Here is a 22,994-nt window from a genome sequence, read left to right as displayed (position 1 = left end):
GGAGTTTTAGAGTTGTGAAGCGAGTCACGTCGCACTCTGGTCATCTCGATCATTCAGTCTTTTCTTAATCTTGACCCTACAACATTATCAAATGGAACCAATTCACAATTAAATTGAGTTACAAGCTTGAGTAAAAGAATAAGACAGGTAAGTCAATGAAACTAGTGTATTATTATTATTAGTTTTATTTATTTTTAGGTGGAGTGATGGAAACTGCACAGCATTATACTGAGAGCTGTTTGATATTCTATTTCATGAATAGCCAATACTTTAACTGCAAAGTTTTGAATACCTGTCAATACTGTATGTTAAAATACATCTTGACACCAATGAAAAACGGCAACAAAAATTCCAAATCAATCCTCATTAATGTTTCATCTTTTATCGCAAATACTATTAAATTATCAAAAGTGAGAATCACTAGCTTTGAATGTGCGCCACAGCTCTTACTGTGCATCTGAAGTGTTCATTTGCGCTGTATCATGTACTTGCACTTCCCCGAGTTGCCATAGGTTGTCGCTGTTGTAGAAGCAAAAAGACTCAAGTTGACGGGCTCGAAAGTAAAGCAAACGCAGCAGCTCGACTCCTCCCGACAACTCTTACCTACACGACACAAGCGGTCGAGGCGGTCCTCGTGAATGTTGACAGTGTCGCACCTCTCTACTTCACAATTGGACCTCTTTGGAGAAAAAATAAGGTAAGAAGACTCGCTTGGAGTGTTTGTTCTGAATGTGAATGGACGCGGTCGCTTGTTCGTAAGAGACAGTGGAAAGGTGAGTTCGATGTTGATGGTAAAATAAACACATTATAGATGTCTTTGTCGATAACGTCAAATCGAGGGGATAGACATCACTGAGTTTTCATGTTTGAATATTAATATTGATCTTATACCATGTCACCACACACACCCACTGACCATTTCATTAAGAACACCTGCATCATGTATCGAAAATAAATTGCACAGTTTTGATTGTTACTCTCTTCATGTGTGTACAGTAAATAATGTATATATATATATGCGCATACATGTTTTTCAAAACTGTACTACATCATTCAGAAATTGAGGAAGCAGAGGAGTATGTCTGCCTCACAGCCTAAATGTTCTGAGTTCGAATCTCTATTTCAAGGGACACTCTGGCTTCCTTCCACAAATATGCACATTAGTTTCTCTGAACAGTGTCGAAATGTGAATGTTTGTTTGCCTAAATTTGCCCTGCGATAGATTGATGACCAATCCAGGATGTAATGGGGCCAAATGACTCTTACGTGACAGGGATGGCATGTCAAGTTAGAGTGCGTGGCCAGGCGGCAATTTGAGGTCTACCGCATGCTTGGAGTGCATATTGGATTGTGTGTGTGTGTGTGTGTGTGTGTTTACAGTTGCGGGGCATAGGCCAAGAAAGAGTGAATTGAAATTTGTTTGCAGCTAGAGACACGCAAATTCACTTCATAACACCGTTTCTGTCTACTTGCACTGGGGCCGACTCGAGTTAAAAGAAGCTGTGGTTTAAAAAAGCTTATTGTGCATGGTAGTTAGCACGACATGATTTGTTTTTGGGCGGAGGATTGTTTGGCCTCTTAAATTAACCACTGACTCATCCTTGGTGTACTGAATTGATGCATAGTATTAATTAGAGTGGAGGTACAAACATCCAATATGTTGGTCAAAGGTATTATGCTAACACACCTCTTTAATTGGAACTCAGTATTTTTGTTTGAGACAACCTCATACATCCGTCTATAGAATAATTGAAGGATTGAAGCCAAATGCTCAATTTAAGCTAAAATGTCATATAAATGTAGCCATTGTGGAGTATTATAAAGCTCATGGGAAGGTGTGTTTACTTTAAAGGTGACTTGTCTGCATTTTTGGTGAACGTTCTCATCGATGAGTTTGCCTTGTTGCCCCGCGGCGTTATGCAAAGTCCACTCTGGTTCCGATTAACAAGGAAGCACACGGGTTACCTGCACTGGCCATCTGCAATTTAAAAGTCAACAGCAGACTTTTTCCTCCTAAAGTGCTGGATCAGAAACAAAAGCAGAAAACGAACAGCAATGACTTCAAGCTGCTCTGACGCTCGACAACATGTGGGAGGACGGATTGAAGAATGAAAAGATGCATGACTACGTATGAGTCGGGTTTGGACTCAGGACCACATTTGCCAAGACTGAGTCAAGAATCAAGACTTTTCGGGGCTGAGACAGAGTCAAGAGCGGGTCTTTATGAAATTGTGAGTTAAAACAAAGTTGTGTGAGAAAACAAATCAAAACCAAGACTTTTAACGAGAAGCGATGGAGATCGAGAGCAAGACTCGGAGCAAAGATCATGTAGAGCAAGATTTTGAAGCGAAGTCAAGAAACCAACACTTGAAGGGCTTTTGACGAAGTTCTTACCAAGATGTTTACCCGAGTCTAGGACAAGATTTTAATGCAGCGAGTTAAGACCAATACTTTCAGAAAGATAGACCAGGTCTAGACACATTTTTTGAAGACCTCTACCCCGCCTTCAACTTCTCTCATTTACATGTTTTCGCTAATGCCGGCGGAAGCTGGTACACTTGGAGAAAACCTACCCAAGCAAACTGGAAACACCACACAGGAAAGTTCCGAGCCAAGGTTTGACCCCCAAACCTCATCCCGATCCTGCCACGAGCTTAAAAAATGGCTTGAAAACCTTGAAATTTTACATTTTGCCATTTCCATCCATCTTTTAATAACTTGATGGGAAGCTCCGCAACTATCGTTCGTTATAATTTTTTTTTTTTTTACTCTTGAAAAATGAGGACTATTCTGTCTCCACTCTATTGACAGGTATCACATCAACCCGGGAATGCGGTTTGTGTGGCCAAAGTGATATCCAAAGCTAAAAGCTGTATTGATCCAACCAGACTGGGTGTTCATTTTCTTTCAGCGAGGGTAGTGCAAGCGATAGATTTTGGCAGAAACCGGTGAGTGTGTGTGGTGTGTTTGACCTCCAAAAGCGGCGCGCTAATTGACATTCTGCTGGACACGATTAGTCATTAGCTCGGTAAAATAAACCACATGACGAGAATCATGTTTTTTTTCCGAATGATCAAACACGATGGTCAGCTGACTAGATGTGAAAAAAGCGCCTTTGTTTTCAAAAAGTCTTGAAGTTGATAGCTTGAAGGGATTTTTTTAAGAGTTTAAAATGAATTAAAAAAAAAAAACAGACAGGACACTGGCCCTCGAGGAACAGGATTGAGGACCGCTTTCGATGAGATGGACAAAGTGAATGAAGAAAAAAATGGGCCAGCATTTTTACGTATTTCAGTCTATAATTTGAAGACAAACAGCGACACTCCCTCAGCTTTCCAGATGCCTCGTACATCCGCCTCGAGTCATTTCCAGTAACCCGAAACGAACCGTGTGTCCCTTTTCTACTAATTATGTTGAATGAACTTGAGTTTGGAACTTCTTGCGCCGATCGTGGTTTCCGCGGTGAGCAAATTTGAGAACGGAGCCATAAAGCAAATATTATTACTGCACTGGAGCCTTTCGGACCCAATTTAGTGTGCAAACACAAACACGCTTTGGGCCCGGTCGTCAGGTAGCGTGCTGGTGTCGGGTCCTAATTATGCTCTCGCTTCATTTAGAGAGCACGTGTCGGTGGGACCACCCGCTTTCCGTCTGACGTCTCAGTCAACCTGACTGAAGTCTTTGCTGTGTTCTTACAGCTGTGACTCAGTGAGCTTTTTTTTTTTTTTTTAGAACATGAAATAGACTCAAGGTTACCCGTTTTGTTCTCCCCTCCGCAGCCTTGAGTGACTTGAGATACTTTTCCTCAAAATATATATTGATCTATTCAAATATAAGTTTTGCAATTATGCTATGAGGCTCAATAACGAAACGACTACTTTGTATTCAATTTAAAACATAAAAATATTTTGCAACAGCAAGATGTCCTCCAAAGGTGAGTCGTGCGAGCGTTTGCGTGTCTGTTTTCAGTCCACGTCAGCTCCCGTTGGCTCGTCGCTGCACGGCTCACGTTGTGACAGCTGCGCCTCTTTGTTGATTCCGGCGACAGGCCCAAAGAATTTTCTTGGCGCTTTGCGGCGGTGGAGCCTTCGTGGTTTGGCCTCAAGTGACTTTCACGCATGTCAGGTCTTCGCTGTGCCGAATGATGAATCGTGGCGTTGTTCTTTCGCGGCTCGGTGACTCGCTCAGAGGATCGACCACAGCCTGTCTCGTTTGAAAAAGATCTGAAACGCTATAAAACTTCATTTGTTCCATGACCATGTATCTCAAATCATCCTTTCCTATTCAAATAAATGAAATTGCTTTTAATCTGTTCCAGCCCCCTCACCAAAAAAAAACCGTTTGTAATTTGTACATTGTACTTTATACAAAAAAATATATCCCGTAATAACATAATAATGTAGAATATAAAAACATTACACAGCTTTTGCCACATTTTGTGCTTTAGTTGAAAGGACATTGTGCTGCTCCTTGTGGTGGCGTGCCCAGGCCACTTGGGGGCAGTATAAGACTTTAAGAATTTAGCACTGTGAGGACTCTTATATTGTCTTTCTACATGTGTTGCTCCACTGTTTCTGCTCAATCTGCTTCTCAACATCGCAACATATTGGCTCATTTGTGTTGCTTTTAAGCTAAATGGCCGTTAAATGCTTCATTTAAAAAGTGTGTTTAAAACCTTTTTGATTTTTAAAGTGTCACAAATGCGGGGTTGTATTTTCTCTATATTGAACTTAGAGTAAAAGTTGAATCTATTATATATTGAATATGCATGTTGATGGGGTTTATGTCTGGAGTTTGAATCGTAAAGCGGTGGGTTCAAACCAAAAGCATTTTTTGTTGTTTCAACTGAATGTTGGTTATTAAAAAAAGAAAAAAAAGGACCAAGCCGTACAATATTGGGCCTTCGTCTGCTGAAAGCTTCATCTTTAGTTCCGCTGCTGTCAAACCCAAGAAGGGCCCCTCTTTCTCGTATGGCTGCATCAGCGGCTCCGAGAGCTTTAGCTAGCCCGGATCGGATGACAAAATGAAATTTAAAAAAAAAAAAACCTCGAACCTGCTACAGGTCGGATTGTTATTGCAGGTGCGGTGGCAGGGCAGACTCGGCCGGTCATGAGACCCGCATCACAGAACTCCATACGCGGCGCTGCGGTCGCGCATGAGCGGTTGCACGTTGGCATGCCAGCATCACACACATGAGGATTTTTATTTTTTTTTTTGCGAGGCATTCGTTGGTGAAAAGCCATTCCATTCGACAGCATCATTCCGCAAAGCTGGACAACCGAGGGCGTGGAAAACCTCCTGCCTGCTCGCATGCGATTTGCTCATGTGCCACAAGCTGGCCCCGCATGGCCAAACCGTGCAAATCTGCGAATCATGTCACTTTGGGGCGAGCGGACACCATCTTGTGGGAACGCTGTCACGCTGTCTTGATTTTCTCCTCGGTAACTCTATCACCGTAGGCTGTACATTTTTGCTGGAGATCAAGCGAATAAAAAAAAAGAGGAGGGGGGTGTTGTGAGGATGGGGAGGTCGGAGACAGAATCCTGAGAGGCGCGCTGGAGTTTAAGTCCCTTAAATTGAACCTTCATTGGGGGGTTCAAAAGGACAAGCTGGGATGTGAGGAGGAGGAAAGGGGGAAACGGCGGTTCCGCTGGTCAAGACAAGCCCCAAGGGTTCCTTTCTCGGGGATCTGACTTCTGTCTGTGTAAACATGTCTGGAATGGTACGCTCCATGTGTGTGTGTGTGAAGGGTACTCCAAGTGAAGTGGAGCTCACACAGTCTGGAGGTGGAGGCGTGACTGGGCTACAGTATCAAAGTGTCTCGCTGGACTCCTCCGCCGCACCGTGACTGCGTTTGGTATGCGTCTCGCTTTTTCACTCCTCCAAGTGAAAGGCACACTTTTAAAAAAAAAAAAAAACACTGCGGCACCGCCAAGGTCCGACACGATCTGTTGTTGACGTCCCCTTTTTGTGCGGTCGCCATTTTTTTGAAAATCTGTTGCCGTCATGAAACCGATTTGGAATGTTTTAAATAACATTTGAAAGACGGTGGTCCGTTTAGTTAAGTCGAATTAGTTGCCTGACCCCGACCAATGTCAGTCAGCCTCCACCCAAATAAAAAAAAAATTATATCGTACGATACACAAGATGGCCGGCCCCATCTGGTCCCGTTAATAAGCCGTTTCCGTGACAACACGCTGCGCTTTCCACGCCGACGCTCGGCTCGGCCTCTTTGACACCCCCTCACGCCTCCTGGGAGCCAAAACCGCAACGGGCAACCCGACACCCATGATGTCACCCCTCAGAGAGATCCCGGACCACCAAGCGTCAATCAGTGCGAGCAAACGCCACTAAATCCGCCGTACGAAATAACGCCGTCGATTTGGATTTGCCACTCGAACAGCCGCACCACGAGGACCAGAACCGGGCAAGAAATGGCGGTCAATCTAGAATTGGAAAAAAATTTACAGAGAAAGAAAGAAAAGGCTCATGTTTTGTACATTTTCCTTTTCCTGAGACAAATTCCAGCAGTAGTGAAAAAAATGTAAAAGCATACTCAATAGCTCATTAGCGCGCCAAATTTTTTTTTTCCTCACCAAGCAACTTGCATTTAAAAAAATAAAATAACCTTAAGTTTAAAAAGCACCTTTTATTTTTGCTCTTCCTCATCACTGTTGAAACGGTGACTTTTTTGGCACACATTTTAAATAGCGGGAATTGGTCTTGGAAATCCGTTAACATATATATTTAATATATTTAAACTCAAAAGTCTGCTAGCTTAATGCTAACGTTGGGAAACTCAGGCTAACAGAAATGAAGATATATGTTGCGGTAATTCTAAAGAAAAAAAAACAAAAGTTCGATTTGGCTCGTCTCGATTAGGAACACGGCTTGAGTGTCTCCCCGCTGACTCGGGCCGAGGTCCACCCTGGACTGGTCGCCGGCCAATCTCAGGACTATTTTTATAATCTATTAAAATATCATGTATTATGTTATATTGTCCGCGGCGCGCTGACATTCTCGCTTTGTTCCGTGAGCTCACAGTGGTGGCAGATGCGGGACAAACACGGAGCAGCCGCGTCTTCTCCAGTTACAGACGCTGGCAGCATTGGCCGCCCCCTCGAGGGATGGGCACGGAGGGCACGCCGCCGGCCGCCTCTTAATGGTGTTTGTTCGCTTGGGCTGGGCACGCTTCTCCCTTCAGGGCCCCCCCGCCGCGCTCCGCTTTTATTCTTGGCATGAGAAGAGAGGGATGTGGCCCAAGGTGTCAAACGAGAGCGCGGCTGGTGACAAGACATAACACGCAACTGCTCACTCTCTCCGAGGACTCGTGGCGCCATCCAGTCGTCATACATCCGTCCATTTTCTATAGCGCTTGTCGTCGTTGCGCTGGCGAGTCAGCTGGATCTTATCCCAGCTGACTTTTGCAAAGAGAATATTTTTCTTTTACAACTTTTTTTTTTTTTTTTTGGGATCACCTTCCTGATAATTTTGGGTGTAATTCCACCTTTGAACGCTAGATGGTGGCACTGACACAAGAGGAATGAAAAGAGGATGTCTTGTTCAGAGTTTTTGAACGTCAACTCCTCTTCAATCCTGCTTTTCATGCCTACGCAACAAAATTATTGAAACAAATTTCACATTTATTTCGAGTTTTCGTTTCATATCGTATGACGTTCGCTATGAGAAGTGCGGAGCAACCCGGGCTTGTCGGCAGCCAATCACAAGGCACGTCCTGTTTCGACCAATTAGGCCTCCGCCTGTTGTGTGATGTTATCTTCGAAGTGCTGTCTCATCTTGTGAGTGCTCTCGCTCTTCGGCTAAAATGCTAAATAATGTATCAGGTAATATAAATGATCTGATCGGGGTTGTAAATCAAATGCGAAGAGTTGTCTTGTCATCTCGGCGCGTGCAAGTGCATTTATCCGAGTGCTTCTTCAGGTTTTGGATCGGATGATCCCATTAAGACAACTTTGCCGTTTTCCAGTTTGTATTTAAGTGACGTCTCGCACCGGCTTTCAGCGTTCCGCCCTGCGACCGAGCCGGCACTCCCGCTCGCTTCCCGTTAAGCGAAGGAGTGATGTTTCAGAGATGGATAGCATTTCCAGCACTTATCGACTGGTCGGCGGCGGCCCGGCGTGACACCGCATCGGGATACATTAGCCGTGGGGAGGCGGGGCTGGAAACTTGACAATCTTCCCGAAGAATAGAGTGGAGGGCAAGATGTTAAAACACGGCGACGTCCCGAAGCGGGGCATCGATCCCGGGGTTCTCGTTGCGCCGTGCGCTACTTCCTGTGTTTTCATTGCAAGAGGGCAAAACAACGCTGCCAATTGCTGCGTATCTAATGCCGGCCCGTCCTCAGGGAGAAACGATGATGTCGAATGACAAAATGTAGAATCTCAACCATATTAAAGGGGAGGTCAACCCCAAAATATTTGTTTCAATAATACGTACTAAAGACTTTTTGTCCGGTCGGAGGTTTGGCCCAAGTGCAGACCTTGACTGACTTTGGGAATTTTATTTAAAAAAAGTTTTTCAAGCAAATTGGATTAGTGATTACACATGACTTTGGAGTTCTGAAGCGGACTTGACCTCGCCAAAAGTCTGTTTGGGTCGCTGCTTGCATTTATTTGTGAGTGTCTGCGGTTTGCGTTAGCCAATTTGTCGATGAGCCAGAAACGAGTTAAGAGGAAACTTTGAGCAGAAGCAGATCCAGGGCGTTGGTTGCAGACCTGCTGTCTTAGGTGTGTGGCTGGAGCAGACAAATTGGATTTGAAAAATAGCGAGGACGCTGTGCTTTTGCTGTTTCTGCTCAGACTCAATCTGCTCGCTGTCAAAGTTTATCTGCTCATCAGGTCAATTTAATCGGATTGACAACCGAGTCCAGCAAAGGCAACACTGCCCGGCCGCTCGCTTCCTCATCGCCACCCCCACCCCGGAGCAGATGGTTTAACGCTCGCTTCCACTCTACTGGAGGAAAAATACTCAAGTCTCATCTGCTCCTATTTGAGCTGAGACATCAACTCCGAGAGCGTCTCCACAGGAAGAAGAATTCAGTGACCCCACCCCCCTATGCCCCCAACCCAGAATCAATAATAGTCCAGTTTCATGTTATCCGACTTAAACCAGGAAGTAAATTGCTAATGAACATTTTTTCAACAATATTTTTTACCAAAATTAATTCGTCAAATTGACTTGACCCAAAATTAATGAAATAATTTGTCTATTTTTTAATCACGAAGTGGCCTGCTAACAAGTGACCAGGTACAAAGATTTATTTATTTATTTAAATAGTGTATTTAAATTATTTATTTATTTCAATAGTTTATGTATTGATTTATTTAAATAGTGTATTTAAATTATTTATTTATTTCAATAGTTTATGTATTGATTTATTTGTTTGTTTGTTAATTTTGCATCATTTATTTATTTTGTACATTTTAACCGTGTACTAGAATTAAGAATGGTAAAATCTTATGACATCCTCTGCGAACAAGGTAGCGGCTAGCTAACGTTCAAACCTTGCCATGACACATTTTCACATTTGTTAAACGACTTCATATTCGGCTGTTTTAGTTGCACTGAACGCCACGGAATCTAAAAAAAAAAACCAAAGTCCTGCACAGTGATTTTTCCGTCATCCGCCGACACAGTAGAAAATAGCCTGCGATGAAACAACGGCCCAACAAAACAACACTTTCCCTCCAAATAAAAATGTCACAATGTTTTTTACGACATCGTCTGCAAGAGCAGGAAGTCGCTTGCATCTGTGATTTATTTTCATTTGCGTGAACACTTGAGCCTTGCTGGATCTTGCATCTCCCTTAATGTCATTGCAAACAATCAACTGGCTCGTTGTATGACGTCGGCAATAAAATAAAAGCCTAAAATGGATTTTTATGTTCACTGACACGAAATCACAGCCTATCTCATATGAGTGGTTCTTGTGGATATTTTTGTGGCTTTTTTTTTCATAAAAGTGTTTTAGCGTGAAAGAACGAGCACGTTGTTTTAGGTCCGCTAAGTAAGCGCTACATTCAAGTGCGTTTCACGGTGCATGCATTGCATTATGCCGAGCCCCCCCCCCCTCTCACACACCCCCCCCCCCCCACCCAAATGACCATTACGAACAGCAGATGGAAAAAAGATGCACTTTTCCAAAAGGTCACAGTTTGCTGCTTTGCTCCAGCTTGGAAGTATTTTAAAGAGCTGGACAGCTGTGGGATTCGCTCGTTTTGAGAGCTGCTCACACACACACAAGAGCATTTCATTCACTCGTTTTAATCACACATAATATCCATTTGATTTCACATTTAGTTGAAATACCTTATGGATCAATATTTACTGCACTATTTTTAAACATCACGGGCCCAATTTGAAGTTTGATCAGTCGGTTTGCTGCACGGAAGACGACCCGCCTTCCTCCTCCTCCTTCTCCTTCTCCTCCTCCTCCTTCTTCTTCTCCTCCTCCTCCTCCTCCTCCTTCTCCTCCTTCTTCACTTCATGTCATTGAAGTCAAGCGACACTTTCGATGTGAACGTTTCGATGAGCGTATAAATCTGCGTCGCCCCTCAAGTCACGATTGCTGCCAGCAAATCTTCCGTCATTAAAGCTTTCCTGCAGCTCTGATATGGCGCAAGCGCACCAATTATTGCTCATTATGTTAAATAAGACGCAATTTGCTCCCTTCTTCCTCCTCCCAAACTAGGCAGGAAGTAAACGCTTTTGCTCCACTTGCTCCGTGTCTTCTAATTGAAATGAATTTGGGAAAGAAAAACAAATAAAACAAGAATAATTATAATCTATGCTATTGTACTTTTGAAAAAAAAAAAGAACATAATTGAATAAGAATTCAATATTTTTTAGTCACATTACATTTGAGTTTGCTTCAATTCAACGTCCATTGTGCTACTCCTTCTGGAGTGTGTTTCTTGGCCACAAGGGGGCAGAGCAAAAGACTCTTTTGGCATCCAAATCATCTGTAAAAAGCGAATGCTAATCTGCGCGTCCAGCAAAACTCAGTACAGCTCTGCTTCCCTTTTTGGCTTTGGCATGATAGTGGGGGTGTCTCAACCCTGGGGGGGGGGGGGGGTCAGTCGGGGCAGTTTTGTCCCAACTTTGAACCATCCCTCAGTTTAGTTGATGAATTTATGAAATGTGGTTTGAGGACCATTTCTATATACATTAGCTACTCTGGGGGCCAAATTATTCAAAAACTAAATCTTTCCACTCATTTCTATTGAAACCATTTTCGTCAATATGTCCATGATTTTGCCCCCAGCGAGCAACCCCCTTCATTTAGCACCTGCTGCAACTCTTTGAGCGATCCGTCTTGCATGTGGAGGTGGAGGGGCAGCCCTCGCCAGGCCTGGGTGGGCATGAACTTTTGACCCCCACCCTTGACTCTCATTTGGCGAACACCCCACACTCCTTCATGCTAACGCTAGCTCTTAAGTAGCCATCCAATGAATTTAGTCAAAGAAAGAAAAGCTTTCCGTTAGCTTGCGCTGGTTTTTGTTTGTGCCTGACGGGTAGGTGTTAGAATCCCCGCGTGTGTGTGTGTGTGTGTGTGTGTGTGTGACATGCTGAGGTTTAATGAGAGCAGGCAGGTGTGAGGGTCACAGCCAGTTTGCGCTTCAACCCCCGTCGTCTGCTCCTTGTGACCGGCGGAGGAAGTCGCTAATTAGCGCCGCTAGCTGACACGGACCCTCTGGAACCCGCAATCGTCTTCGTTAGCGCTCCTTCCACGAACAATATTCTCTTCCTCTACTTCTGAGATTAGCAGATATTCATGTCTAAAAAAATCAAACAATGAAACCTTCCATCATTATACCGGCGATTTATCGTCGTAAAATGTAAACTTTTTTTGGGGGCAAAAATTGGATTTGATTATACTTGGTTTGCAATTTCATTTTGAGCTGATAAAAAGTCTTATGTTGGCATGTGCAATACATCGGCCGTTTTTCTTGCCCCCCGTCGAAGCGTTTGGCGGCCAGACAGCTGCGTTGCCACGGTAATAAACTTCTCTGGATGACATCACTTTTAACTCCGCAAATCCTCCCGATTTCACGGAAGCTCGGAACATTGGCTGTCCGACACGCATTCCGACGTCATCCTCTGTCCTCTCCGGTTCGCTCCGAGTGGTCCGCGTCGACGGCGTCATGACGATCAAAGGCTTTTTCTGCTCTGAAAATGAAATGTGAAGATTGTCACGGTGCGTTGTGTTAATTCCGCGAGTATTAGCGCAAGCTCTCCGTTTCATAAGAAAATATTTTTCGAAGAAATGGAGATGGATTTTTTGCGACTGTGCAAAGGAGACGCATTTTTGTCAGCATTAGAACAACGGTGTAAATTTTCGATGACAGCTTTGTAGTCAACTTTTTCACTCGGGCTTGCTAGCTTTGAATAGATTTGGATTGTTTTATTCTTACTACCTGACCATTTAAAAAGGACATTTCATGTCTGCTTGGGTTATCCCTGCCTGCAAGATATCGATCAGAGCTGGGCACTTGACCCTTTTTACTGGTCAGTCTCCCCCCATCTGGCCGCTATTTTGGTACCCATCCGGCGTCGACCCTCCGGCCTTATTGAGAAAAATGTCTAGCTAGCTAGCTAGCTAGCTAGCTAATAATCTCATTTCAATTGTATTTTTAAAATTTGATGAGATTTTCTCATTTATTCTATTTAATTTTTTTATGTGAATCATATTTTTTAAAAACATGTCCCCAGCTGTTACATAATGGGGTAAAAGTAGTGGTAGGGCGTCATCAGAAATGTCTAATTCTTACCAAAATGATCATTCCCAAAATTGTCCCGCTCCAATGAACCTAACAGGAGGGGCAAAGGAAGTTTTCACTGGCCGTCTGCCCACTTCCAAGCCGTTTTATGTGTTCGAGTGAATACTCCCCTCGCCCCCCCCCACTCGCACCCCCCTACCCTGTGTGCTGGAGCGCAGAAGACCATGTGAGGTGCACTGACCCATTCTCAGAGCGCAAATGGAGCGGCGGGGACGGGGGCGAGGGTGGGGGGGGGGTTGACATCTCCGGCGCTCCACGGCCCATGGAGGTGCAGCTCCTCACATTTGGAGTGGAAGCAGGAGGTCGAGCGCTGAAGGCCTTTTGGCTCCTGCTACTTTTAAACGCTTTTAACACCAAGAATTCAACTCTGTTCACTTTCCTCCACTCATTTGGCACTTTTTCTAGACACTTTCTAAACAATACGGCTTCATTCGATTTTGATTTCAACTTCGAAAGGTTACTTAAAAAAAGTGCAAATTCTTATTTTGTAGAAATGTTATAAAAAAAGGACAAAAATGTGAAAATGGGTTTTCAGTTGGCAAATCAAATTGTCACCATCTCCAATCGTCGCGTCCTTTCATTGTATTACATTCCATGTATCGCGATACGTATCGAGTCGTCTTTCATAAATCATAAATTAAAAAAATAATGGTAAAAGTATTTATGATTTTATTATTACCGTTTGGTCTCGTAATATTGTGACTTTTATCCAAAAATACGCCCTTCTCACAAGATTATGAAAAAATTAATTGCCGTGGGAATACGACTTTTCAAAAAGAAAAAAAAAAATCATTTGGACCGGGACTTTAAAATGAAGCCTTTTGCCGTTTTTATAGCAAGCTGTTTACTTTTTGTCCACCCATCGGGTCAAAAACGAGAATACTTTGTGACGTTTGTGATTTTTTTACTCTGAGTGAACTTGATGTAATCTGGCTAATAGCTGGGTTAATCCTCTTCCAACATACGTATTGACGTGAGGAATGTGTCCCCATTGTTAACGTGTGCGTCTGCGTCGCGGATTAGCGGCGACTTGCAAAGTGGCGGTGGCTGTGCCTGGAGGTGTGAGCTCTAATCGCCTCCTCGTCACCTGACGCCACGCCGGGCCTTCTGCCCCGTTCACACACCTCAACGCGCACCCGCACACACACAATTGCGTTGCAATGGCCTGCTGTGTAAATCTCCTTCATCCCAATTAGTGACATTTTTACGGCATTTTCAAATTGGAGTCGAGCGGAATACCACAGAGACTAAAAAAAAAAAGAGTAGTAGAAATATTGGGAGAATAATTCTTGAAATAAAGATGTGTATTTTAAAAAAATAAAACTTTATTAATAATGTTGCAATTGTGATTTTTTTTCTGTTAAAAAGTCTAAATGTAATCATAATTTTATCTATTATCAAATTTTGTACAATAATTTTGAAAACTATCATACATTTGCATAAAAATCTTAATATTTTTCTTTTTACTATTGTGCTTTTTTAAAAATCTTTTTCTGAAAAAAATACTTAATTTTACTTAAATTACAAATTTAATCGGTTAAAATTGATCTAGTATGTTATTCTCATAATATTGCGATTTTCTTTCTTTTAAAAATACAATTTTAGCCTTGAAAGATCTTGTAAAATTACACTTTTGTTTTAAAAAAAGGAAAGTTTCCCTTTATAAGATTCTCATCATCGTCTTTTTCTAAAAAAAAAAAAAAAAAAATTGTAGGAAAGGAACTTCTGTCCTTACTTTTTCTCCCCAAACATACATTACATAAATATCTATTATACCAAAATATATGTTATTCTCTCGTGCTGTCCCTATCTGTTCTTTTCAGAATCGATGAATCTATCGAATAATCGAATTTGTATCCAAGTGTAAAGATGGATCCGCTTTGATTGTGTCAATATCTCTGGAAGTTGAAGCGTCCTGTTGGCGGAGTGTTGTGGGGTCCCACATGCGCTCAGCTGTCGCCTCAAGGGCCGGCCGGGACACCCACAGAGAAGTCACACCCCCACCTCATGACACCCCCCCTTTTGCCGTTCTCTCCCAGGCTGTCAGTGTGGGAGTGGCGCCGGAGGTGGAGGACCGGCCCGGATTCTAGTCAGCCTCGGCAACTTGTCGATCGCTGCGGGACGATTTGAAAAGCGGCGGTGGCGGCAGCGGTGGCGCGATGCTGGCCTGGCACGCTCTGCTCCTGATGATGACGCTGCTGAGCCCAAGATCGCAAAGTGAGTCAACACAAGTGTGCGCTTCTTCACAGGGTCGTCTGTCGGGGTGTCTCACATTGGGAGGTTTTCCCGTTATGTGCTTTGTTAATTATTTTGTTTTGCTTTGAAAATGTAACTTCGTCAAAACACAATCGACGTGTCAATGCTACGCAATATCATAAAATCACATAAAAGAGAAAACAACCTTCATATGAATATTTATTCTTGGATGTAAGGAAAAAAAAATCTGACTTCATTCTATTCATATTTTGACTCAAATGTTTTCAATTCTGATTTCTGAATTTATTCCCATGAGATTGGACTTCATTCAACTTTTCTTCTATTTGGATTATGACTTTATTCTTGAAGTAATTTAGAGGTGCAACAATTAATCGATTAATCGATTTTTTAATTCACTGTTTTGATAATCAATGAATCATTCAGAGGCGTTGTTGAATTTAAATCTTTGGAATTTCAACGTCTCAAGGATAAAAATTGTTTGTTTAAAAAGTCATAATGGGGATTTATTTTATTTTATGCATTTCTAACGGGCGTCAATTATGTGCGTATTTACGTTCTCGACAGTATAAAGCTCATTTCGTATCCATTTGAATAATTTGACATCATTCAAAGTCAAGATGAAGCCGTCGTGGATCCTCAGGATTTCCGGAAACAATCCTCATGAAGTCCAGCATCGTGATTTATTGTTGAGATACTCGAGTTCATGAAAACAAAAATACTGGCCTCTGATTGGTCCATCCTTGTTCATTCAAGTAGCGGAATCCCTCATAACCGCTAACCGTTTTGACCTGAAAACGGTTCCTCCTAATTCGCTTGAGAGCGCTTTCATGTGGCCGCTGCGCACTCCGGCTTTGAATCGTTTCAAGATGGACAGACAGTTGTCTTTTTACGATGAATGCCAGCAGTGTCCTGCTGGCCTGTAAGGTTGCGACAGGCGGGGGAGGGTCTGCGAAACCCCCCGCCATCTCAAGCGCCCCCCCCCTTCCTCCAGCCCCTCAATTGGGGCACCTCGGCATTTGTTCTCTTTCTAGTCAGGAAAATGATTGACAGCCGACAAGATTTGTATTCAACAACACTTGAGCGGCACGTTAGACACATCTTCCGCGTTCCCGTGGGAATCGGGTTGGAAATCGTACGTCCACTTTTAAATACATTCATTTTCTTTCAGCCATTTTTATTTTTATTCATTTATTTATTTTGGGGGGGGGGGTCACATTGCAAGGGTTACTAAAGACTATTTCAGTCCTTTTTTTTTGTGAGCTACCGTTCAAGCGCGTGGACGTTGTGGTGTACTCGTGCTAAAGATATAGACCAGCTTGATATCACGGCGAAAGACTTTTTCCGAGCCTTTAGTTTCTTCTTAAATCGTTGCTCGTCCGTATGGAAATGTGGAGGCCGGCCTTAATGATTGTCCAAAGCCAGCGTCTTCATTTGTAGCCTGTCTGTGTTTGTGCGTTGTCTTTGTGAAGATCGCAGCTCTTTGCAAAACTGGCACCCGCGCGTCACATTTCTCTGCCAGCCACTGCAAATTTGACAGGAGTCGGTCCGAGGATGCACGGGATCGGACGGTGGGCAAGTCCGGAGTCGTCTTGTCAGACGATGACAGACACTCGTGCACCTCCTTCATCGTCGAGGCTGCGCGGTCACGGCCGGTCAACGTGGAGCAGGTTGGCGGAACAGTGGAAACAGATGACCCGGAGGGGGGTGCAAGGCGGATTGGAACGCGCCCTTCCGACACACTCACACGCACATTCGGGCCATCTTTGAAGCTCGGAGAGGCGTTAAGCAGCATGAGGATGAGGCTTGAGGATGAATGACCCCCCCTTGGAAGGTTGCCGGCCATTCCCTCGAGGGGTCGGAGTGCACCCTTGAGACGCATGGAAGATGTCTCCTTTGAGCGGGAGATTCATGACAGCCACCTGGACGAACTTATCTCGCTCGTCATCCTCCGGGGTTGTGAAGATACGTGATTGAACGGTCGTCATGGTGGCAAATTGGCACTTGGGGAAATCATTTGACAAACCATCCAATCCCTCAATCAGCCCCCCCCTCCCAAAAAAAAAAATATATATATATATACATATATATATATATATAGAGAGAGAGAGAGAGAAAATTAATCTTGTGTCATTTGTCGCGAGAGTTCTTCTATATGTTATGATCTCACGTGTAAATTAAGATAAGTAGAACAGATTTGTTAAAAATGAATCATTACTCGTTTCCAGTGGGCTCCGCACAAAAAACGGAGAGCTTTTTATTATGATTGTGGAGAAATGTCACGGTAACATATACTGTACATCCAGTGCGTGGAGGGGCAGCCTGTGGAATGTGTGGGGGATGGAGATCAGATTTCGGGGTGACCTCGAAAGCGCCCATCGCTGACATAGCAAGTCTGTTTGTTGGCTGCGTATAATGCCAAATTGTCGAAAGACTGACAAAGACACACACACACACACACACATTTATACATTTTTTAAACTAATTAATTCAAGATTAAATCGTAAAGAAAGTCCCATTGAAATCTACATAGAACTGATCGCACATCTTTGTTACTTCGGGTGCGAGATTTCCCTCTGGTTGTTTGTCGGTTGGGTGAGCCAAACTTGCTGGTTCGCATTTGCAGCCTTGCCTTGAGCTCCAGACAGGATAGCAATGATACTCCCTTCATTGCCCAGATAAGGTTTTGCTTTGCATGTGACATCTCCTCCTCTAGAAAATATGATGTCAGCTTTCCCTGAACAACCTGCCCCGGCGCTCGTTGATTAAAAAAAAACAAAACAAAAGAAAAACAGACGCTGATTCGAGGCGAAGTGTATCGAAAAAGCTTTGATGACCTCATCAAGCATTCCACTTTATTTCCCTTCGCTTTGCAAACTTGCAGGTGCTGATTAAGAAAGAAAAAGGCGCCAAGGTCGCTTTTGGGAGATCAGAGGAGTGTGCAAAATTCCCATGAACGTAAATTATCTTCGAAGAACACATAGTGCAATTCCAAGAGCTCAACAAATGGGACTGACATGACACCGTTATTTAAAAAGCTTTTTTTTTTTTTATTGCCTCTTCATTTTGAGGTTTCACGGGATGGCACCGAATTAATCATCAACATTTATAGACTCTCTGACAGAACGCTACGCTTTCTTATTCTTATAAAGACGTAATCCAGCTCTCATTTTGTACCTCAGATGTGCTTAATAATGTGGCAATCCTGCAAACTGGTAGTTGCAGTGTCCATTCTGTCCACTAGAGGGTGCGCCAGTACTAGCTATATATGTATACAATTTAACAACGGGTGGTGCATTTTCTTAACAACAAACAAATATACAAAAAACATTTGGTTAAAGTTGGGCCATAGAAAATCTTTTTTTTATAAAAAAAATTAATATATTTTTTTTAATTACTATTTTACTAATTTTCATAAAATTGTACTAATTATTATTTGTTGACATTTTGACATTTCTTTAATTGAATATGACCTTTAACATTTTAGTTCAGTTTTTCTCAGCATTTCGTTTAGTTTAATTGCAAAGTTTATCTTTAATTTTTAATGTGATTATTCATGTCATATTAAGATTTGATTTTTTATTCAAATGTTTTTTTAAATTTAATTGAATTAAACTGTAAACATTTCATTATTTTCTTATCATTTTACCTTTCATTTTTATACATGTTTTGCATTTTAGTTCATTTTATTTTTAACATTTTAACATATCATTTTTAATTGCATTTAAATGTTTACACTTTGACTTTTTAACCCCAAACCTTACACCAAACCCTAACCCTAACCTATGTCTTTGATCAAATCGAAACAAGCAGGGGTATAATCATAAAAAGATGCATAGTTGAATTTGTCCTTGATATCACGAGTCTGTCAACATCATCGCGTTTGCCGCTTGAGTCGGCGCGATGGCTGTCGTTACCATGGTGACGCTGGCAAAAACTGCAACTTTTCATCTGTCCAGGCAACTTGTTGGACAGCATGCTACTGAGGAATGGCTGGAAGCCGGAATCGGAGCGACGGGTCGCGGGGAGCGCCAACAGCAGTGGTGCGCCCACCGTTACGGCCCAAAACATGCTGTGGTGTCACTGCACCCACCACTGCCCTGAAGACTCCGCTAACAACAGTTGCATGTACGATAGAACACGTGAGGTAGACTCCTCCCACATATGTGTCACATGTTTGGGATTGTTGGTCAGGACGGACGGTTTCTGCTTCACCATGGTGGAGGAGGAAGAGGAAAGCGGTCTCGCCGTATTCTCGTCAGGCTGTTTGGGACTGGATGGCTCCGAGTTCCAGTGCAGAGTGAGTTGTCTTCTCTCCACGTGGTGTAATGTGCCCCCCAGCCCCCGACCCCCCCAAAAAAGAATAAAATGGGCAAGAAGAGCGCTACTGCCAACTAGTGGAGTGGAGGTGCAATTACACTTTATTGTAGAACGGCGGGGGGAAAAAAGCATGTTCCCCAGAGTCACACGCACCCCCCCCCCCTCAGCATCACATCCCCAATGTGTTATTGTTGGACAGGACATGGTGAAATCTCGCTTCCGGAGAGCTCTGGAGTGCTGCACGGATCAGGACTATTGCAACCGCAACCTTCACCCGACTCTTCCTCCCTTGCACACCTCAGGTGAGACGCACGAGGTCGTTTTACAGCACAGCAGAAATTGCGAAACTGAGGAGGTAGCTCTGTTTTTATTGATAGCAGTGCAAACTTCTGGGAGTGTTACGTACCTTGGCACCGTTTTGGTACAGGACACCCGGACCAGTTTGAGATCGGTCGGAGCGCGTTCAAATCTGAATAGACGTTTCGCAGTCGGGGGGGGGGGTCGTCGGAAACCTGCTGGCTCGGCTTGTTCTCTCACCCTGGAACGAAAAGGACGGCCTCTCCCCGGGGCCCGCTTGGGTTTCTCCACTCCAGACGGATGTGAGATGTCTGTCAGTCCATCTGTTTGGCTCTTGGAGACGCGCATGCACATGTTTTCACGCCGTCACACTTGTCTGGCACTTTTGGCCTCCATCAAACACTTTCTGCCTTTCGGAAGAAGGAAGCGACGGCGGATTTGTCAAGTTGCTTGCCGGGAAAAGGAAAGGTGTTGTTTGTCCTGTTTGCATCGATTTCGGGAGCCTCGACCAAATGTAGAGAGACGATGTTTATTTAGACATTTATTTTTTACATTCTTGCATTCCATTGGTGGGAGGTGAGTTAATGATTACTGCTTTGTGTTAGGGTCGGGATTTTTTTATTTTTTTTTTTTATTTTTTTTTTTTTTTACACATCCAATTCACCGATTGGATCTCATTACCGGTGTGTGTGTGTGTGTGTGTGTGTGTGTGTGTGTGTGTGTGTGTGTGAGACAGGATGATGAAAGTTTAGAGCCCCCGAGCGGCTTCTGGAGGCATGTCCGTGTGACATGTGATCTTTGGGATGTGATCGATCCTCAGCTTGCGGGTGGACAGCGGGAACTCGGTCCCGCTCGGGGAAAATTAGGAAAAGGTCCTAAAGACACTTCATCACGTTGTTTTTTTTTTTTTTTTTTAGATTATGTGGACAGCGGCGGCCATTATTTGGCTCTCCTCATTTCCATTACGGTCTGCAGCGTTTTTGTCGTCATCGTCTTCATCATCTGCTGCGTCAGGTAGTGCTCAAACTCGCTTTTGTCACAAATCAGTGTGTGTGAACAATTTGTAGTTGTGTTACCGAGCTTCGCGACGTTTACATTTATTGTTTAATACTTTTTTTCACTTTTTATTTTTTCTACCTCAATTTATAATCCGGTATCAACACGTCAGGATTGTCAAAATAGGGATAGTAAAATTCAACTTTATTATTATCATTATTATTCTCTATTTTATTTTTTTTACTTTTGTACAAATGCATATTCCAGTCGACTATTTTTGCTTTTATCAAAATACAGGAGTTGAATCCATTTTTCTCCTTTTTTTTCCCTGCATGGTAACTTTACTTCTACTGGCGTGTGTTTAGGTACAAGCGTCAGGAGTCGGAGTTGCGTTACCGCCTCAACCTGGAACACGACGACTCTTCCATCCCACCGGGGGAGTCACTCAAGGACCTCATCGAACATTCCCACAGCGTCGGCTCCGGTTCGGGCTCGGGGCTCCCCCTACTGGTAGCACTACGTCACTGCACCCTTTGCATGGAACCTGTCACTCATTGCTGCTTGTGAGCTCGACTGCGCGACTGCGGGTGCACGTGTGTGTCACATCACAGACGCATCGGAAGTCGCCTTTGATTTTGTGACGTGAACGGCATCCACAGGTTCAGCGCACCATCGCCAAGCAGATTCAGATGGTGAAGCAGATCGGGAAGGGGCGCTACGGGGAGGTGTGGATGGGCAAGTGGCGAGGCGAGCGAGTGGCTGTCAAAGTGTTCTTCACCACCGAGGAAGAGAGCTGGTTCAGGGAAACGGAAATCTACCAGACCTTCCTCATGCGACATGACAACATTCTGGGTGAGAGGTCGCCAGACAAGAATATTGATCAAAATTTACATATCGCTCTTGTCGGACGGAATCATCAAATCGTCATATGGGCAACTATTAAGTGATATTAACATTGTTGTCATGTTTTTTTTTTTTTTTTTAACATTCCCCCTGTCAGGCTTCATAGCGGCCGACATTAAAGGCACCGGCTCGTGGACGCAGTTGTACCTGATCACAGACTACCACGAGAACGGCTCGCTGTATGACTACCTCAAATGCAACACGCTGGACGCCAGGGCTCTGCTCAAGCTGGCGTACTCGTCCATATCGGGCCTGTGCCACCTGCACACCGAGATCTACGGCACGCAGGGCAAGCCGGCCATCGCCCACCGAGACCTCAAGAGCAAGAACGTCCTGGTCAAGAGGAACGGCACGTGCTGCATCGCGGACCTCGGCCTGGCCGTCAAGTTTAACAGCGACACGAACGAGGTGGACGTGCCGCCTAATCTGCGGGTGGGCACCAAGCGCTACATGCCTCCCGAGGTTCTGGACGAGACCTTGAACAGAACCCACTTCCAGTCCTTCATCATGGCTGATATGTACAGCTTCGGCCTCATTGTGTGGGAGATGGCTCGACGCTGCCTCTCCGGAGGTAATATCCACTGCATTCAAACGCGTTTTATGAAATGATCAGACTTGACGGCGTGTGTGATGTGCCAAGGCATCGTGGAGGACTACCAGCTCCCCTATTATGACCTGGTGACCTCCGACCCCTCCTATGATGACATGAGGAAGGTGGTCTGCGTCAAGCAGCGACGACCGGCGTTTGCCAACCGCTGGGCCACCGATGAGGTATTTGTACACCGTGATCACTTTGAACACAACATTCCAATGTTTTATGTCTTCGAACTATGCTCGCTCTCATCAGCGAGAGACAGAGTCCGAATTGATGTGCGGGCTCCGGACCACGCATCATTGTTTTGTCCATCTTCTTCTTCAGTGTTTACATTCGATGGCCAAACTGATGTCAGAATGCTGGTCACACAAGCCGGCCTCTCGTCTCACCGCCTTGCGAGTGAAGAAGACCCTCGCCAGGATGTTGGAGTCTCAGGACATTAAGCCGCGATGCACGCAAACACACAAGAACGAACCGTAACGACAGAGATGACCCGTTGGACAAAGGGAGGAGTTTACTTTCCCTTTGTGTTGGTCCCACTGTGCTTTCTGTGAAAGCTGAGTGGCTCTTAAGGAGACGGCAACCCCTTTCCTCTTCAGCCACGGAGCAATATTTATTTGTGCAGTCTTTTGTACTGTTCATTTGGTGTAGCCGAAGAAGACAATGCTCAGCGACCTCATTAAGGTCGTTGCTCATGGGTTATTATCAGTTGGATTAAATGAATTGAAAAAAAAATGTTGCTTCCTCTCTTTCATCAGCGTTGCTTTCCTCCATTTGTTTGTGTGTAAAAAAACACAATGCTGAATTTTTGCTTTTTGGGGTTCATCAATACATGTATTTAATCTGGATATATTGTGATTGGACAAGAG

At 44.0% G+C, this 22,994-nt stretch overlaps 1 protein-coding gene across 2 annotated transcripts; it reads left to right on the top strand.

The window, feature by feature from the left end:
- Positions 1 to 550: 550 nt before the first annotated feature.
- Positions 551 to 22,852, top strand: bmpr1bb (bone morphogenetic protein receptor type 1Bb). Of its 2 annotated transcripts, XM_088281405.1 has the most exons (11): positions 551 to 697; positions 14,840 to 15,017; positions 18,974 to 19,142; positions 19,209 to 19,314; positions 19,534 to 19,636; positions 20,549 to 20,645; positions 20,993 to 21,137; positions 21,287 to 21,479; positions 21,628 to 22,101; positions 22,171 to 22,301; positions 22,450 to 22,852. In XM_088281405.1, exons 2-11 carry the CDS (start codon positions 14,960 to 14,962, stop codon positions 22,603 to 22,605), a joined length of 1,632 nt encoding a protein of 543 aa, XP_088137531.1. In that variant the 5' UTR covers positions 551 to 697; positions 14,840 to 14,959; the 3' UTR covers positions 22,606 to 22,852. The 2 variants fall into 2 exon arrangements, with proteins under 2 accessions (XP_088137531.1, XP_088137530.1); XM_088281404.1 differs by having other exon boundaries at positions 18,974 to 19,314.
- Positions 22,853 to 22,994: the final 142 nt, after the last annotated feature.

The sequence above is a fragment of the Idiotropiscis lumnitzeri genome, chromosome 18 (genome assembly GCF_059441095.1).
Source record: "Idiotropiscis lumnitzeri isolate Australia: NSW breed Sydney's pygmy pipehorse chromosome 18, RoL_Ilum_1.0, whole genome shotgun sequence".
Taxonomy (NCBI): Eukaryota; Metazoa; Chordata; class Actinopteri; order Syngnathiformes; family Syngnathidae; genus Idiotropiscis; species Idiotropiscis lumnitzeri.
This window is presented reverse-complemented; position numbering and strand designations above follow the sequence as displayed.

Excerpts from the sequence above, each read along its gene's own strand:
- bmpr1bb (XM_088281404.1), top strand. The coding sequence starts at position 14,960 with ATGCTGGCCTGGCACGCTCTGCTCCTGATGATGACGCTGCTGAGCCCA. Across the intron at positions 21,480-21,627 it reads GCGACATGACAACATTCTGG|GCTTCATAGCGGCCGACATT; the intron begins GTGAGAGGTCGC and ends TCCCCCTGTCAG. Across the intron at positions 22,102-22,170 it reads TCGACGCTGCCTCTCCGGAG|GCATCGTGGAGGACTACCAG; the intron begins GTAATATCCACT and ends TGATGTGCCAAG.